This window comes from Calonectris borealis, chromosome 3 (genome assembly GCF_964195595.1).
Source record: "Calonectris borealis chromosome 3, bCalBor7.hap1.2, whole genome shotgun sequence".
Lineage (NCBI taxonomy): Eukaryota > Metazoa > Chordata > Aves > Procellariiformes > Procellariidae > Calonectris > Calonectris borealis.
The window spans coordinates 61,976,245-61,996,517 of record NC_134314.1 but is presented as its reverse complement, the minus strand read 5'-3'; the positions used below and the strand labels follow the sequence as shown (position 1 = coordinate 61,996,517).

The 20,273-nt window shown below is 37.1% G+C and overlaps 1 protein-coding gene across 1 annotated transcript in view; it reads right to left on the bottom strand.

Moving 5' to 3' along the window:
- LAMA2 (laminin subunit alpha 2) overlaps positions 1-20,273 on the bottom strand; it is a 397,684-nt gene that overhangs the window by 65,020 nt on the left and 312,391 nt on the right. The window contains exons 37-42 of the mRNA XM_075144626.1: positions 18,521-18,683; positions 13,845-14,055; positions 12,143-12,259; positions 10,836-10,999; positions 7,218-7,356; positions 968-1,070 (exon numbers count right to left, since the gene is read on the bottom strand). Of these exons, the coding sequence (XP_075000727.1) occupies positions 968-1,070; positions 7,218-7,356; positions 10,836-10,999; positions 12,143-12,259; positions 13,845-14,055; positions 18,521-18,683 (897 nt within the window). The remainder of the gene's footprint in view (positions 1-967; positions 1,071-7,217; positions 7,357-10,835; positions 11,000-12,142; positions 12,260-13,844; positions 14,056-18,520; positions 18,684-20,273) is intronic.

Below are 20,273 nucleotides of genomic sequence, written 5' to 3'. Positions count from 1 at the left end.
TCTCGTTCTAGAGAAGTGCTACCCAGACAATTGCTCCTCATCCTGCATTTCTGCAGCTGGTTATTCACGTGTGCGTGAAACACCTCATACGTGTCCATACTGACTACTAGTCCTACCTTCTCACACTGTGGCATTCACCAGTAACACTCTCATTTATTGATGAGAAAATACTAAGGACATTATAAGCACAGTCTGACCTGAATTATCAGCTTTTACATCTTACCAAACAGCATAGTTCAAAACCTTTTTTTTTCCAGTGGACAGTATTGAATAGAAATTAAAGTTGTTTTATTTTTCACTGGGAAACCAAAGTATTTGGTTTGGAATCTACAAACTTTATGATTTGAGCTGCATTTAGACATGTATTTATGCTTTACAAACAAAGAAATATTTTTTTGTGTGTGCACGAAAATAATAATTTTTCTCTAGAGTTTCATTTTTTTAACAAAACACTTAGCAATTCCCTCCCATTCCTCTCTGGCAAACATCTTCATTCTACCTCCCCATGCTTCCCTTTTCTGGCACAATCCCATAAGCATCCTAAAGAGATGTAGTATCTCTGACTGGCATTGCAAACCCTGCTTTTGTATTGGCAAGAATAAAAATTTAATGCTGGACTGGTTTTTGTACTAATTTTCTGCTAAAGCATTTAGTAAATCAGAACCAGTATTTCCATTCCCCTCTCCTCCCCACTTACTCTTGCCCTTACTGTAGTTATCAAGAGAAGACCAAGGCTCCATCCTTCCCAGCCTTCCTGTCCAAGAAACGGACAGAGGGGACAAGCACCCCTGCATAATGCCTGGACCCAAAACAGGAGAATCTTTTTCATTGATACATTGTTCAATTTCAAATCAGATAATGAATTATACTTTTTTCTACTGATATGGCTTCTTCATACTGGAAGCATAGCAGTCTCACAATGTTTTTCTTGTATTTAATGGGCCTGAATGCCATATACTGCACATACCTTTAACATCATTTTCTAACATCTTGGCTTCATTAAGGACCCTGAAGCTTTTCTGAAGAGAGCTCTTGGCGCCATCCTTCAATGATCCTTGAGGACCAGACGTCTGTAGACAAATAAGCACTGTTATACATACAGGAAAGTCTGAAGTCATAGAAGGTATATGAAGATGATGTAAGCGAACAGTCATCTAAATTTTAAGTGAACATTAGTGTGCTCTGAATTATATCCCATTGCTGTTATATTGGTCTACAAGAGACAAAAAAAAAATTCTCTAATTAATTTCCTTTTGTTTTTACGAGAAGCCAGATCTCCTTTGGAATACCAATGATGACTTTAACAAAAAGAAAAAATGTTTATAGTGTTAAAGAAACAGGTTTGACTCTAGGAGCAAAACTTTGTCCAAAACAAACAAATAAACAAACAAAAAGATATTTCAACTTGAACATGGGTTTCTCCCTCCAGCTATGGACACACCACCATGCAATACAGTATTTCTCCCTAACAGCAGCTACAGTACCTATAGAAGCCAGACTGGGTCTGATGATCCAAATTCTAATATCGACAACAGAGATACTTTTGTGGTTAAATTCAAGAATCTTCAGTGCAGAGATTGATCAACAGATAGAATGATTTTTCTAAATTAGATTAGTATTTTCAGCTGGTAGGAAATGCTCTAGGTTCTGAACCACTTACTGTTCAGTTTGTAAGACTGAACTCGGGTCACATATCATACTGAATACATTTCTTTGAGAATACTCCTGACAGCCAGATAACATTCTATATTAGTCATGGGTCATAGCCTTGTAACTAGTATGTAATTAGGAAGCAGCTACTTTTCATTTTCCAGGGCAGATACATATACTCAAAAATTAACTATGTGTCAATTAAATGACACAGTTATTATTCCTATTCATTATTTATATAATGAGCAAGCCCAGAGGTGATATTTCGCATCCTACTGAATCTTTGTTGTTTTTCGATGACACTGTAAAAACCATATGCTGGACTTGCCCATTTCTTTTTCTTTTAAAAATCTTAGGGAATGCTTTGGATACTTGCAAAATGCAGAACCAAGTTTTTTGTTATGGAATATCTCACGGCATATGTTGCCATGTCACAGGGATATAGCTATTAAAGATTCCTTGTATTCATACGGGATGTATATGTATGCTTAGCTTTCATCATAGGCTAAGTGATTTTAAGAAGTAAGACCGACATGACTGCCATATTTCCAAGCTCACCTGAAATATTAAGCTGTGTATACGAATTTGTTTCAACATCAACAGAAACTATACATTCGAAAGATGAACAAAATTAGTTTCTTATAGATTTTCTTTATCACGTAATACAAGTAGCATAGGTAATAGAAAAATACGTATAAATCCAGGGGAAAAAAAAAAAAAGACTATTCAATTAAGCAAATGACCGCTCCTGAAGGAAGAATGTTTGGCCAGATTTTGTGGCAGATGCACCCGTCAAATCAGACAATACTTTTATATTCCTTTTCCCATTAGCAACAGAACCCAGCGTCTGATCACTCTGTGGCCATGAACTTAAAAAAAATGATCGTTATTATTATATGACTAGGCATAGTTGACTGGCTGTTAAAGCAGTTTATATTCAATACATTGAAGTTGGAAGGCCAGACTGCAAGTGCAAATACAGTGCAAACCCAATAAGTTCATCAAATCAGGGACAATAATTGGGCATGTGCTGACAATTAGTCAGAAACAGATTTCAGCATAAAGTTAATACTAGAAAAGCCCCTTCAGAGACAAATACACTTGTACTGATTAAAAGCTTTAGTTTATATTTATTTTTAAATAATTCTGAAAGGGAGGATTAATCAAGACATCTGATGCAAAACATACTTCTTTTGCTAGCTTTTCTTGTGGCTCATGAGACATCGAGTTATGATGAAGTCAATAATGAAAAAATCAAACATTTTCTGGCTTTGTGTGAGGTGAATTTGTGTGCTTGTGGCAAGTCTGGGTCATGATGAAACCCTTTATGATTTAATAAGACTGACAGCCCAGGGTCTTTGATATTATTTTCTAAATTTTACCTGCTGTAAAAAAGAAAAAAAAAGTAAGAAAAGATTGTGATTCAAGATAAATTGGAAAATCGCAGGCTCTCAGGAATCTAACTTGTTCTAATTCTGTCTCTTCCAGAGCATCCATAACCTGGGAATAGTACCTTCCTCACCCTCTGCCTTCCTTCACGCTCCCTACCCTCCCCATGCAAACTCTGTGCAGCCTGACTGCTTGTAGCATCTTGTGGCAGAAGTGGGATCTCATTATGTATCCAAACAACGCAATCTCAATCATGGTTTAGAGGCATAAGTGCTGTTATAATAATATAATGCAAAATGCTGCCACTGAAACTATACATCATCCTTAATGGTCTGGTTTCTTCCTACCCATGGGTTAGCAAAAATTTTAACAAAGTTTAACAGCAAAAGAAAAACATCTATCAAATTACAGAAAAACTCTATGAATTGATAATTAGCAGATAATTTCGGATAAGGAAAGAATTTAGGAAGAATATCTCCTCTTTCTTCCTTTCTCTGGTACTTCAATGAATCTTGAACTCTGTTTTTGTCAAACAGCCCAGCTTCTGCAGGAGTGGCAGAAAGATTTCAGTTCAGCCCATAGCCCGGTGGGTTATGGCACTCTTCTGGGATGGAGGAAATCTCTCTAGATTTCCCAGGGATGATTGTGTGAATCACTGACTTATCACATTAACAGGGAAATGGGCTACAGGCTGCACGTCTGAATAAGATCAGCCATAGTCAGAGCATTCTGTGAAGACTCCCCCAACGGTGCATGCTGGGCATGGTCTGAACACATATCAGACTGAGAATTGCTGGGAACTTTGCAGACAGGATTTTTTTCCGAGGTTTCATGAATGGATGTAAACATGAAGTAGGCACCGTGTTGCCCAAACCTGCTGGCATGTTGGTGATTTTGGTCACATGCAGAGGTACAGCTCCAAGCACAGATGTAAATGCACTGGGACAGTTTTGAGGATCACATACTTGAACTTACACACGTACAAGGTATTTTATAGACCTAAGTGCTAATTCACATCAGTAAAAAATAGTTCTGCCTGATTCTTACATTAAATTATTTTCTTTTCACATACACTTGTATTCTGGGAAGTTTTCACCTATGCAAGAGTTAGGGCTACTCTCATTTTTAACAGTCCTGAAGATAGCTGAGCATTCTGAAGTACCAAAATGTTACAAATGGTTTGCACCTCAGGACATCCTCACAAGGAGGATGGCTAGGCAGCTTTATGCCATTACCACATACCGAAACCTAGACACCCAACATAACACTACAAAGAAAGTCAAAAGCAAAGAAGGAATTAGGACCCTAAACACCTAACATGTCACCTGTGGTTTCAGTTACTAGCCTATAAGCCCTCTCTAAAAAGCCTAAGAACAATCACATTTTTTCAAGATGTGTTGTAAAACTATGATTCTGATCCGTGAGACACAAGCTGGATCTGTTAATATGACTCCTCTCTTCAGTCAGTTATTGCCTTGGCTAAGTAATGGGATGTTGAAGCTGCTTGAATGCTAGAGATTTCTCATCTGTGATAAATTTATTTTGTTTTTAAATGGGAGAGCAAATCCATCATAAAAAGCTCAGGAGGAATTTTTCTGTCATATTTTTAATACATTTTTTTCCAGTCATTTATCAGGCTTCCTGTAATCACGATGGATTTTAAACATCTTTTCGTTCTTGCTTTTAGCAACATTAGCTTAATTTGAAAACAAAGTCATTTTCCCATTACAAACCAAAATACAAAAAACCACTGCGATATCACTAAGGTTCTTGTAAATTATTCACTCCAGTGACGTACAGGGTAGAATCTAAAACTTAGTCCTGTCCCTACCATCTCTAGTTCATGCACCAGCTTGCTGCTGTTGGAAAACCTTCCTCCCCCTGCCCCAACATTATAATTGATCAATGGGAAAGGCTAGGCTCAGGGATGCCTGTGAGCTTCATCCCTTTTCTCTGTTATCTGCTAGCATCTGGAGATCAGTCTTTTACAGAAGATAGGCACCCACAACTGCTCTCATAAAGAAGAGAACATGGCTCCATCTTTCAAAAGGAAGTGAAAGACATGATCTCTGTCTTCTACACAGGGTCCCAAAGAGCACCTTCTCGGGAAGAAGGGGACACAGTTTTTAGGGGCTTCTCAGTCTGAGGGGGCTCAAATCCACAAATGCTGCCTTCTAGGAGAGTGCTTGAACCACGGTGCTCTAGACAGCCCTGAGTGAGGGTGCACTCCTGCTCTCATGCTGAAGCTCAGCTAAAAGTAAGTTCCTCGGGAGCTGCAAAAAAAGGGAGCCTGATTTACCTGGTTAGCAGTTAAGCTCTTCACTGAGAATGAGCAAACGTTCAACAGACTTTGCATAAAACCAAAAAAATAGAATAGCGAAATGATGACTGAACTCCACAATTCACATATTCTTTAAATCTGGCCTGAAATCCTCACATGATCATTTACCAAATTATGGTTAAATTCTACCTTGCTCTGCAGCAATTTGATTACCTCTACTTTATATCACATCAATTACACTTAAAAGGCAGCAGCTCCCTCCGTTTTCTTCTTCATCAACTAGATCCCTGTTACACATATACAGCTCATAACAAAACCCAAGCTCCCTCTAATGAATACATGCAATGGAGATGCTTAAAACCTCACATTAATATCTTAATCTCCTTCCTTGCTACTCGCCTCTATTTACATCATATTGTCCATCTTCACCTCCATCCCTTTCAAATTATCTAACCACTTTCTCTCCATGGTATAACCAGCTGGTTCACCATCTTTTGTAGCCATACTGTAATTGCTTGCTTCGTTTCTTGACTGCTGTATGTGTCTTTTTTTCCTATTCAGTCCTTGAAAGAGCTGCCTGCCTCACTCACTGCAAGTCATCAAAGGAACAAAAGATAGCTATCTGTATTAAATCCTAATGAGAAGAAAAAAAAATCCATAGCTCTTTATTTATTTCTGCAGTGTGATTAGGAGTTCCGGTGAAACAAATAACTATTTACAGAGAACTAGCACATGCTAATGCATGAGGTGAAATTTTTTCATCAAGAGAGAAATATAGTAATTACTGTTATTTGAAACAGAAGTTGACAATATAAACAGCCTAAAAATATTAACATTTTTGTGCAGTGGCTAGATCACTTTATTCCTCTCCTAAATACAGACCTTTACAGCATGTGATTGCTTTTGTTATGCTCGTAATCCATTTGACTGAAGTAGCTCTCTGCAAGCTATCTTCATTCATGTACAAGTGCTGTAACTACAAGTTGCTTCTGTTCATCTATCTGTTTCTGTATCAAATATAGGGTCTGGCAATTTCATATTATACTGTCATTTCCTCGTGTTTCTGTGTGCCTGTGAAGTGCACGTCAGTGGCTCTCTGACCGACTTCCACAAATTAGCCATTAGCTCCTTTGATATTTGACATAAAAATAATTCTGGCTATGCTCAGAACGTTTTGTGCTCACAGTATACGCATTAAGGAGCTGAGTTCCTCGTTATGATTCAGGCTGGAGAGCTGGCTTTACTTTACAATCCTATTTTTAAAAGTTCTCTCCATTTCCTCTGAAAATTTGCATGCAGTACCTCATAGTGAGAATAAGATTTCTCTGCGAAAAATGGCAGAGTTCACAAAAGAAGCTGTATGGTTTCTATAAATAAAACTTTCTGCTCCCCTCCTACAGTTCTCCATTTCTAGAATTCTGCTAGGTGCACGCAGTTTATCCTATGTGCAGAGAAGTGTCTCTGAGCATTTTTGCAGAACTAGAGGGTGAAAAGTTAATTAAGGTATGGAGTTCTTTAGATGTGTGCAAAACATTCATTAAATATAAATTAGCTTTATTGAGTGTCAAATGACCTACACTCCTGACTAAGTTTTCCTGCAGCAGCTGTTGGCTTGAGACATATTCAGAGACTGAAAGGCAGAAGACAGAGGGAGGAAGAATAGTAAGCAAAAAGGAAAAGAAAAATAAGGAACAGGAGTTAGGAACAAAAAGGGATATAGTTTGAAGGTACATGTAGCTTTGACAGGGGCATAGTTTTCTGATCTGAAGACAAGAATCTATGGTGGCAGGGGTCTCTAAATAAAGTCATAAGATGGCAAAACATGCATCTGAAATAAGGCGTAGCACAGTTCCACAGAAAACCTAAGCCTCCTTCCCAATTTACTTATTTTTCTTACCGCTTGCATAGCTTCATTTGCGAGAGCCTTGGCTTCCTTGGCAACTTTTTCAGCTTCATCTGTGTAATCCTTGATGTTAGTATAAGCATTGAAAGCAAGCGTGGCATTGAAAGAGAGGTTTTTGGCTTCAGCAAGGATTCTGTTGGGATGGGAAAAATAAACACACCATTAAACCTGCTATCAGAGCTCAACAGAACATAGTATCCTACTTTTTCAAATCAACAGCCTGTATTTCTAAGGCTATTTCTAAGGCATTTCTTTAGAGAGCAATGCTACAAGTTCACTAAAAGAGGAGGTTCTGTAAGATAAAAATGGATGAGACACTGAGAAGATAGTGTAGTACTTAATACTATATACACTACAATCCAGATAACATATATTCATAATGTGGATTTATAGGTTATGTGCTAAGCCAGGCAACTCAATGAATTTTGCACTGTATGAATATGGGGGACCATCACAGGCATGTTTTAAAGTAAAATCTATGAACAACTGATTTCTTGGTCTGGCTGCAAAACTCAGAATGCCAGGTTTTGAGGAGATCTCTAAACCAGATCTGTCTAAACCAAATACTAAATGTTAATTTTGCTGACCAAAATGAAAAACATAAGCAATAATGCTTCATATTGAATGGGGTGTTCCATTTACATGAAATACTCCATTCTAGTAACTGTAATTAGATTAAAAGGTAATTATAAACAAATAACATCTCCTGGTGCAGGGACTGGAGCTCAGCTAGGCTGGAGAAATCACTTTTCCTGCACTCTGTCTGTATGATATATTCAAATATTTTCTACAAAGAAGTACTGCACCTACAGAATTATCTTGAAGACATCTATCTCAGAATACATTATGCCTGATGCCTGTGATGCTTTTCCTGAATAAAGGGTAAATGGGCTAAAATCCCTGCTTGAACTGGACAGAACAGATTTGGACTTGGATTTTTGCCTCTCTGGGAAATGTTCTAGCCATCAAGGTACATGGCAATATAAGGGAGGCAGGGCTCCTGCTGGACCTGTTCCAGCTTGTATAAAATACTTAGTCATTGAGACAGTGTGTGCGGAAGAAAGAGAAATTCATTCTCTAACCTAGTAATTAACCTATTGTCTGGGGACAGCTGGGCTCCAATCCTCGCTTCAATGAGTATTTAATGATTTCTACAAAATGCAACAGGAAAGACAAAGGAGACGGAAGGTATACTCCCTGGACTCCACATGTAGTTAATAGAGGGAGAGTGATTCCCTTTAGGCGACTGCAGAAACAACATAACTGAGCTGCCTCTGCATCACTCCTGGAAAAGCATATCTCCTTCCGCAACTGCAGATGGAGCTCACCAGGCTATAGCAAGTTTTTGTGATGCTCTGTTGGAGAAATGCGCAGCCCAGAATAGCTATCTAGCTAGTAGCTCAAGTACTGCTTAGAAATATGGTTCAAATCCCTTCTGGTTAAGAGGGAACTGAACTGAATTTGCCAAATACTAACAATATTTACTCATCAGCAGGCGATTACCCAGAAGGGAGAAGCCTATACCAATACTTCCTTGTATACAGGAAAAATAACCATTTTTTCTAGGTTAAATTCATGAATTGTTCCATGTTCTAACTCTCAAGAGAACATCCACACCATCAATCAATATACTATTTGAAGCCTTAGGGGGTAATTGGAGAGAAAGGGCTCTCCCTCGATTTCTCCTGTAAGACGAAATGGTACTTTTCAGCAAATTTAGTATTAAGTTGTGAAGCGCCAGTTGTGAAGATAGATAAATTTTTGAATTCCTAAGACAGATAGAGACTGCATATTCCTGTAAAGTATGACTGTTTAAAGTCAGTGCATGAAGTAAAGAGCTTTATCCTGATGACATAGCACCTTGGTATTTCTTTCTCCTTTGAAATTATGTATCTGACCACATTAGAAATTTTAATTTTGAACAGTTTGCTGTTAGATATAATTTGTAACGTCCTTGATTCTGCATTTTTTTTTATAGTATATTTTGAGAAACTGAGGTTGATATCTGGATCAGACAGAAGTATACATGGTACTGCTATACCACAGTGAATGCGACTTTAAACACTACCCTAAGCTCCCTAAGGCTAAGCTGTCAACCTATGTTAAGACAGAAGCACATGCACACACTCATAAAAAAAGTCTATTTAGCATAGTTAAAAACCTCTATCTCAAAATATGTCTTGCCAACATTTCATAAAGGAGGCAAAATATTCTTTTCTGTCTACATTTTCTCTACTACTTAGTTCCTCCATGCCAACTTTCCATGTATTTGGATATTTATATCCAAATTCAGTACTGTGGTTGGATGTGACACTAGTCACCTACTTTAGGCCCGGAGATGCACAACAAAACTGACATGTCCTAATCAGACAGTGCACATACCGTTTGCAAAAGCCACGTTTTTCTAGAAACAGTGCCTTCAAATCCTTTTTACTTCAGAAACCACAGCTATCATTATTTTATGTACACCTCAAAACATAAATTAGACTGAATATCTAGAGCAGTGTGACTACACTGTATATGAAGCCAGTAATTTTACAAGTATCAGACACTTTATCAGAAATAATTCTGTGCCTTTTCCTCAAAATTACAGATGCTGGCAAGAAAAATGTGTTAAGTGTCTGCTCACAAGTCTTTGGGATATTAAAGTCTTCAGGTAGATCTAAAAGATGTAAGCAGCAAAAAAGGAGCATATTGATGTTAAAAAAATAATCTCTCTTTTTTATTTATGCAGCGCTTTTGAGAAAATAAAACTCTGAAGCTATGCTGGGGACAGGTCCAAGAGGCAGAACATCCATGATCTATTTCTGAGTATTACTGTTGCAAATTACACTTACTATTTATGGCTTGCTTTCTTAAATGCAAAAAACGCAATAAAACAAAAGACACCCCCTCTCTTCCTCCCCCCAAAAAACCCAACAAACCCAAAACAAAATAAAAACACCCCCTTATCTTCTATTCTTTCCAGGAAACTATATTAATGATGAGTTATAAAGTATCATACTTCTGAAAGGGCTGTGGTCATATAAACCAAGGGCACTGCAATTCTTACTTATATTTAGGAATGTGATAGTGGTAAATAGAAACTGAAGTTTCTGTACTTATATTTAAGCATTTTGGCCCATGACACCTACTCATTTTGGGAGAGTATTTTGAAACCACTAGAGGGATTACTGTCTGTCACTATGGGGGATTTCTGACAGTAAACAAATTAGCACTGCGATAAGGGTGACCAAAATGGTCATCTAAAAATAAAAATACTGCTTGTTTTTAATAAATGTTTATGAAAACACATAGTGGGCTCTGTAAGACAAAATGTTTTTTTACAACAACATAGCAGTAAGCACAGTAAGTTAAACTGTGTTAAGAGTGCATCTGAGGGCACTGTTTACAGGTAATGCAGCCTATAAGCATCACAAGACATATGAAATGGTTTACAAGAGATACACAAATTAACCTACTGGATAGTTGTATACTCATACTGAACACTGGTTATTTGTATACTCCCAGTGACAGATGTCGAAGTCTAAGAAGAATGCTCTTCAATTTCTGTCAAGCAATTTTACGAACCTGCTTTATGATTTTATTATTACCAATGAATGGCTGCCTTACCCATCCAGTATTGCAGATGATTCATTCAGCTGGGCTGCATGGTTCTCAGCTTGCAACACCTTTTCAGGAAGCATCCTGTCATGAATTTCTTGTGATAAGTCATCTATTTTATCCTTCAGCTGATCAGACATTGGCTGTGTCTTATCTGCAACGCCTTCTACATACTGAAAATGACAAAAGAAAGGCCTTTAAGCGGCTGAATGCAATCATTCTGTAGCCCTTCATATATATATATTTTCCTTGCGAGGTATTATCTCATAACATCCCCATGCACAAAGAATTCAGAGAACTAATACGGAAAGAATAAAGGAATGGCTGGTCTGGAGAGCAGAGGGGAGACAAGACAATATTCCAAGAGCTACTTGCCTCTCTTGAGCTTAGTAGAAGTTTTTATTTTACAATTAAGGAACTGCACAGTTTAAAAGCTTATAAACTCTAATTTGGATTTCTTTCCTACATGTAGATGCATTCACAGTTAGACTAAATTGTCGTCGCGCTCCACAATAATAACTAACCAATCACAGAAGTTTCATGCTTCAGGACCCTTTGAGTGACTCCAATGCATTCTTGCTTATTAAAGTATCTTAGTAAGAACTATACTTTTTGAAGACCCGCCATTCCTGTTCCAATAAGCCGTCTCAAAGTGTTTCCACTTTCCCATTTCTCCAAAAGGCATTTTTCCATTCATTATAACAATTTTCAATGCAAGATGGAAATATTTCCAGAACCAACGGTATTTCAAGATTTTTTTTTTTGTAGCTAAGGTACAGATCTCAAACTCTGTTGATAAAACTTTTAAGGCAGATTTTTCAAAAACATTATGTAAAATGAGAGCGCAATCTTTTCCTCTCCCTGATCTATCTAGACTTAAAATTGTTGCCACAGGCAACAAATTATTTCTGAAGTTTCCTTCTAATATGCACACACAGTTTTTGTGCAGATAAATCTACATCTAGATCACAGAGTTGCAGTGAGATTGTGAATGGGTCTGCTGCATCTGCAATTCTAAAGATAAAGTCAGTACTGCAATCACAATACCCTATTTATAAAAGAAGGCAGAGTCCATGAAAAATTATAAGCTAGCTCTTTATGTAATCCAATGAATCATTTAAATCTCAAAGTTAATTATTTTTATATACCAGATTAGCTTTTCTGCCATACAGCAATGGAAAAATTATTTCTTCCAATCAAATATTCCAACATTGATAAATAAAAAGAAAAAACGGGTGTTACTTTAATTATCTATTTTCCTTCCATAATGATGCTTTGTTGTACTAACTCTCAGGTAAAGATAATAAAACACTCACCTCTACAGCTAAGCTGATTTCATTTGCAAGTTTGTTGGCTTCATTAAGGACATCATTCCCCTCCTGCAGGCTCTTCTCAACATCTTGTCTGCCGTCTTCTACAGCTTGCTTCTTTTTCTATAGGATGTGTTCACACAAAGAAAAATATGAGTTGTTTACTAGAACAGGGATGCCAGTTCAAGTACCAGCATCCCAATACAACACTGCATTTTGTCACCATGCCACAATGCCACTTCTGGAATTCTCTGAGCTTTCAGAGCAAAGACAGTGACAACAATAAAGCACATTTAATGTAAGATATCTTCTCCTTCCCCTCCTGTCCCCAGCTTTGTATCCCTCTCCCACATGGTAGGTTTTTGTTGCTCCATAACACAGGTGACTGACTGTAGTACTATTGCAAAATGAATCAGAAAAAGGTTAGAAATCCCAACCTTTACCCAGATGTGCAAGTTCCTCATTTTGACAATTACCTTCTCTGGCTATGAAGGCAAAGTTTATCAAAATATTCTGCTGCTTTCCTATTTACGTCCACTGGTGTTTCACTAACTACTGAATGTAAAGTAAAAGATGATGTTTTGGAGCAACCTTAGGATTCTTGAGTTTCCAACTAATAAAAATACTGCATATTGTGCAGTAAGGATGGACTTCGGAATAAGGAACTGGCAATTTCCTGTTCAAGATCCATTAGGTATCACAGATTAGTTTGATAGGAGACCATGGCATTCTAGCGTTAAAAGTGCTGTAATGGCTTCTTGGTCAAAACAGGGTCAAAATAAAGCAAAAAAACTCCTCAAAAGAACCAGATGGGCAGGACTGCTGGAAAGGATGCCTTCAGGCAGTCTGATACTGTGAAGCAGAGAATATTTTAAAAACTGAGATAGCAGGTAATTTCTCCAACCTTTATCCATCCACCTTTGGGAAGAAAATGCACAGAACAGAGATCACCTAACTTCTTTACAGCACTGTATTTCCTTAATTCAATCAAGCCCACAAATCTCTGCTGAGAACTGAGGTCTCGGAACTCTAACCTCATCATTGTATGTGAGGCAAAAGCTCATTGAGATACAAACAGAGTTGAAACATTCATCTTCATTAGATTGACTCTGCTCTTTATGTCTTGGTTAAATGCTTGTTAATGTACAGTATAATATGCTCTTTAAGTCTCTGCAATTTAAATTAAATCACAAGCAGACCCCTTTGCTATGAGGGAGATCATTTATAACAGCTACTAACTACAGAGAATAGAGTTTGATTTATTACTCTGTAATATCCACATACCCCCTTCAGTCTTCTTCCCAGGGGCTGGAGAGGGAGATGAAAGTGTAAGTTTTCTAGGAGCAAATATATGACAGCAAAGATTTTAACTAAGCTCCTATTTAAATCTTGAGCACAGGATTTGAATTTTACATGACTATTTATACTGGGATGAATTTAATCTCCCCCAGAATAATAAATCCCATGCACCCGCCACTCAGTGTTTAAAAGCAGATGATATTATTTTGATAAAGCTGTAATTCTACTTTTAAAAGCCAATACATTTCCTCATTCTGAGAAACATGTTTCCTTTTAATTACATCAGATATAGTTATATTTCAATAATATTTTTGGTTTGCTTATATTTTTGTTTCGAGATTTAATCACGCAAAGTTTCAAACTTTGATCAGACTGCAAGTAATCAAGGATACAACTTGCCAGCACTCACCTCTACCATGGTCATATTTTTTTGGTTGACTGCAGATAAACGATCAGCCTCCCTAATTTTACTCATAGCTTCTCTTAGCAGATCTCGAGCACCATCAACTTTGGTGTGGTAGTTTGCTAGCTTGTCCCGGACCTCATTTTTGAGATCCTCATTTTTCTCACTGGGCTCACCAAATAATTTCTTCACCTTGTCCAAAAGATCTTCTGCATTCCTGCAATACATTACCACCCATGAAGGCACTGAGTTCATATTCCCTACACCAAATAATCTGAATATTCTTAATAACATGCAAATGAAATAGACTTCTAAATTAAATCTCAAAGTAACTTTCAAGAGAACACATGCTTAATAAAGTGAAACGACAGTTGTTCTTAAGCCCTTTCATAAAGAGGTTTTTAAATACCACTAAAGTCCTATTTATGAAGTAGAAAATATTTAAATATTTTCCATTGAAGATTGTTTTGTCTTTTTCTTTTTTTTTTGCTAAGTTGCCATTCTTGAGATCTGACTAGTAAAGTGAGGTTTTCTGAAACATTTCAACTTGTCAAAAAGATTTCCTTCATCCACATTAATGTGACATGTGACACAAAGTGGCTTCCTACCTTGAACTGAGGGAGATATGTAGATATACCTGATTTTAAGCTGTCTTGGAGCAGACAAACTGCTTTAGACAGTCAAAAATCATAAATACTTTCCTGTGATATAAACAACCCCCAGGATCCTTGGATTTATGACTTCCAGTAGCCAAAGAATTTTGCTTACCTAAAATAAATTCTGGGATATTTTTAATGGACTTTGGCAACACAGAAATAGAAAGTTCACAAGTGCTTGCTTTTGGCAAGGGATACAATATTTCTTGATTATCAGAGAGTCGCTGCACCCAGTTTTAAAGGACTGGAGTACTGGAGTCCTTATGCCCTGTTATTTCTCTCCTTCATGATACCAGGCCATTGAATCAGTTTCATGTAATGCAACATCACTGTGTTAATGCAATGATACAAGGACAGCAAAAAGAAAAGACAAAAAAAAGAGGCACTTCCAAAATGATGCTTTAGAGATGAAGAAAAATCCTAAGTAAACAGGAATCTGTAGGATAGATAATACCTACAGAAGAAATCTATCGCACTTCCACCTAGAACAGATTAAGTTTTTCTTCCTGTGTCATTATGGCAATGGATCTGAAGAAGCTGCGTGGAAAACGAGAACTGTATTTTCTGAAAAACACTGCAGTTTGGCCTGCCTATAGTCAGTTTCATTAGAAACCTTCTAAAAATAAACACATAAATAAATGCACACAAAAAAAAAATCTGCCAGGTGGAAAAGATATGCTGCCACTGAGCATAATTTAGATGAAGGATTTGAACTGGAGCCAAGGAAAGCCAAATTGTTACCTTAGCTTTGGGATTTTCCGCCCTGCCTTTGGTTTTGATGAAAAAAATTATTCACGTTGTGAATTTTGCAACTTCTGAGGACAAAATATTGACATCCTGTCACAGAAGAAGTGTAGAAAGGGATTCAGAATTTCTCCCATACCTCCTGCATTGTTCTTTGTATAAGCAGCCAGTGTCTTACACTTCTGCCAAATTTTGACACTCTTACGACTCTGCAGTGCTGGAGGAACAGTACAAGACAGATGGATTTCCTTTTGATGCCCTTGCCTCATAGCACAGTCCAAATTATCTATCTGTCCCATAGTCTACCTCAAAAATCCTTATTGGTGTTCTAAAAATAACACTTCCATATCCACCTGTTGTGCATTTTCCCCTCTGCTTTTTCTAATGAAGTACAAGGCAATAAATCTGCTCCATGTAATCCCTTGCTTTATGTACCAGAATTTCTGTGTGACTGGACCGCACCACATTTCTTGAAACAATATCTTGCACATTTAAGCTGTGCTACTTTCACTGGATACCTTCCTAGAAAAAGAACAAAACTATACAAAATGCTTGAAGTGTTATGAGAAACAATCACAGGTCTGGCCTAACACCTGGAATGCTGTATGGTCTGGATCCTCAAAATGAGTACAAGGGAACAAAAGAAAGATTAGAAACTGATGACAAAATGATTAAAAAAAATAAACTGTCTATATATGAGAGTCTAAATATGTTAGAATTGTCCTATCTGGAGAAGAAATGAGGACTATAACATCATAAGTAGCATGGATAAGGTGATCAACTGTCCAATGTCTCTCCAAATACAAAAATGAAAATATCAGGAAGCAATGTCAAAACACAGGAGGCATCTCTTCAAACACTGTGTGGCTGAGTTATGCAATTCATTCTTACAGGAAACTGGATGACAGAAGTTCACAGTGGCTCAAAAGCCATCAGACAAATTTATGGAATAAAAAGTCACACAAAAATAAAGCTATTCAGCATACTAAACAGAAAGATAGTATTATGGCTCACAGCATCCCCTGATAGCAACTCAGTGCCATCCGAGAAAATGTGTAGGAATATTATAAAATATTGAAAGATTTATTTCATAAGTATGAAAATCAGGGTGGGTTACGACAGAAACTGCTGTATTTTTAACATGCTCTTTTTAGAGAGAAATTATTGACTAATGTGCCATTTCAGTACACTAAGGCAATCAGATTACAGACTTGATTTGAAAAGTTTGAAGGAAAATAAATGAGGAAAAAAGCTGCACACGTAAGAGAAGTTTTGCCATCTATGAAAGCAAGAAGACTTTACTTCATTTGTCTTCTTCATTTAACTTTTGAGAATTCACTGAAAACATAGGAGAGGTAAGAAGAATCTACTGATTCTTGTCATTCTGTTCTTGGATGAAATCCTGGAAGCAGAATGCAATCACTGCCAAAAGACATCTCACCAAAGGGTAAACATGATCAACTACTTCAAAGTGATCATGAGACTTACAGAGCTATTCAAAAGTAAATATTTCTAAATGAGTCTGCAAGAATACATGTGAGCATAGTGATCCACACACATGTGTGCGCACACAGAGTTTTAAGAACGATTAATTTTTCTTCATCCTTTTTCCTTGCAGAATGTATCCTATCCACTGTCTTACTACATTATTTAAGCAGTTTTAAGACATTTTTCTTTAAGAGGCAGTACTTTATAAAACAGTTTCAGAAAACATTATCTAGAGACCTTTCCTCCCTGCCCTGTAATCCACAGTGACTAATTTTCCTTCTGTTGAGTTCACTGCCAAAATTTCTTGGATCTCAATGACTGCCTATAAAGAGGCAATCCTATCCTTAAGATAAACCATACAACTTTGATTGAAATCAGTGAGTATATTCATGTATTTCTTAGTACAAAATGTATTCCTTTATCAGGAAACGAAAATACTCACTTTGCACATTTCAGGAAGAATGATAAGAGGGAGAAAAGTTCTTTCCTCAAAAAAGCTCTACTGCATTTCCTACTCTAGCTATTGGGCTAGAGTAGGAAATGATTTCATGCTACTCTGGCAGTTTCATGTTGCCTGTAGCATCTGAGGACTAGGAATACCTTGTTTGAAAGGCCTCCCCCCGGCCTGCCCTAAAATTGCAGGCAGCACTTTCAAAGGTTTGGCTAAATTTTTCTCATCCCTACTTTTTCCTGGTTTATTTCTATGTGTGAGTTGAGAAGGAATAGAAGAGACTCAGTGGAATCAGAAGAAAAAGCAATAAAAAATTGCTGAAAAATAAGTTTGCAATATATCCTTTCTCAAGAGAACAGAAAGCGGAACCATCAGAATTATAGGAAGAAATAGCGTACTGGTAGGATTTTCAGAAAATGATCCGGTTTATGAAGTGTAAGATAGGCAGTGCAAATCTGATTCTATACTGTTTGGAATTCTTAGCTAATCTTGTATTCTATTTACATCTCCTTAAAGTGTGCATGCCCCTGATAACTCACATTTTCAGGCCTGAATACCTCTATCCCAGACAGTTTTCTGAGGCATCACAACTTCAACGGACCACGTAGCTGCTCAGCTGGATTACCTGCTAGTTTTTTGCTCTGGTGAAGTGCTAAGCAAAGCCTAGCTCTAGGAATATGCCTGGTCTGACTGATACAGAAATAACAAACTACCAGAATTTTAACTTCAAGCCAAGTATTTTTCTGGATCAGGTAAGTTTTCAGCATTTTGCAAAATGCTTTATAAAGAGCAGCCCAAATAATTATATACACATATATTGTTTTTATTTTTACAGATAGCTAGATAACTAAACCCTGGACTTCTGAACTGTGCCACAGAGTTGGAATATTCTGATCTACTATTCTGTATATGGGAAAATACATCCTTTTGAATGTCCATGCTACTGGACAAACTTTGCAGACAGATAATATTTTTATTAGACCAATTAGTTTGGTCTAATAAAACACCCCCAAGCTTCCAGGCAAGCTTTCTCGTACAAAAGCCATTTATCAGGTCCGAAGCAGAAGCTAAAAACAAACTGAGAAAAATTGCTTAGAATTCAATCAGAAATGTTTCTGGTACCTGTGGAGCAGAGAATTAATTTCCTAGGGATTGCTCTTCACGTACGTAAGCATTTCCAAAAATGCAAATGCTACATTAACAGATATGAAGTATTAGATTTTGCTTTCCTTCATATTTCTGTAAGCCCCAGCTTGAAAACTTGGTTGGAAAAGATGACAATCACATTTACAGGAGTCAGATATTATCACTGGGAGGTTGAAGACTGAGGTCTCTCTACTCACTTTAACTCATCTTGAGCTGTTCTTTCTTGCATATTCAGCTCTCTACTTCTCAACTCTGCGATCATTCTGTCAGCCTCACTCTGCAGTTCTGGAATACTCTTCTCCAAGGTCTCATCTTGGGTTCTGAGTGTCTCGTTTAGTTTTATAGCATCTTCATTTGCAGCTGCAGGGGACCAAAAATATTTATGTAGGAAGTTAGTAAATAAAAACAACAGAGAGGCTTTAAGCATCTGCCCATCAACTCTATCAGCAAGTGGAATGCAACTTGCACTGGTTATTCCTGCTGTGAAATATAAAGGATGGTTAATCCAACGATCAGTAACAAATGAGAAAATGTTATATGTTTCATCAAACCTTTTATTATAGCTCACTTTTAAGTACAGTAATTAAAGTGAAGAAGTCTTTATATCAGTATAAGAAATATATTGCTCCCCTCCTCCCCCCCGAAAGAAAGAATTTGCACTGAACCTTCAAAACAGCAGAAGATAATCTGATATATTGCTCATAGAATTAAGGAGCAGGCAGTACAAACAATGAAAATTAGATTTAAATTACTTTGGACAACTTCAAAATATGTCATTTTTAGCATTCAAACTTAACAGTGCTAGGAAGAATAAATGATTGGGAAATTTCAAAAAAAGGAGGAGAGAGAAGAGGAGTGAAAGACACCCACAGATGTCTACACCCGCTCATATGTTTAGAAGCAGATACCCAGAAATGGAAAAGAAGGGTATAAAGGTTGGAATTTATGATAGTACGCTGTAAATGTATTATGTGTTTGGAATAGCTGAATTATTCCTAACTGATAAAGCTGTACACATGATATCATATTCAAGGACTGACTAAAATCTTTCTGCCACAGCACACCACAACATATTAGAATATACACTTTCAGAAGCAACTAGGTCATTTACGACAACCAGTTCCATCTTCAATTTTAAAAAGTACTGCTGCCTTTGCATAGGCACAGGGCTCCCAAGTAACTGATTTCTCCAAAATAGCACAGTTCCTGGTCACATGGGTACTTCTGAATATTTTAAATTAAATCTCTAATTGAAGAAATGAAAATCTGTTGTCCAGATGGGTTAAGAGCAAATTATGAAGAAAATTCTAATCCAATGATGTCTTCGATTTGCTGGTGAGAACTGAGGTTTGGTTCTTTAATCAAGACTGGTTATATGTGGGCTAGTGAGGACTGGAAAAAGACTACACTTTGCTTAAGTGGATCATGATTGCTTCTGCGCATTATGGTATGTATCATTACTAAGTTACATCAGGCCATGAATAGGCAAATATTATTTTTTTTTAAATCTGGAATAAATAAATAGTAATTTAACCTCCCTGAATATTTACCTCAAAAGAGAGGGAAACTAGTTATAGGTACTCAAAGTTCAGAAAGTCAGCAATCAGTTCAGTAGAAATGGATCAATGGTCAGAGTACGGTTATTACAACAAATCACTACACACTTCTCACTTGTAATAAGGAGTTTTTATGGCTTGTAGAATTCCTTGATTCCCTGACATTTAGGGAGGTGGCTGTCAGATCTACAATCGTGTACTTCTAAGCACTGCCTTCTCAAGCATTACTTTCAGTCAATGGAAAGAAATAGGTCCTTTCTTGGCATTTCATCCTAAAGTTGTTACCTATGGGCAACAAGTACCAGCGAGCTCAGGGTCACAGATACAGGCCTACATTCCTAGAGACCCAAAGTACTATAACTTTCAGACATCTGTGATCTAGGGATGGAGGACA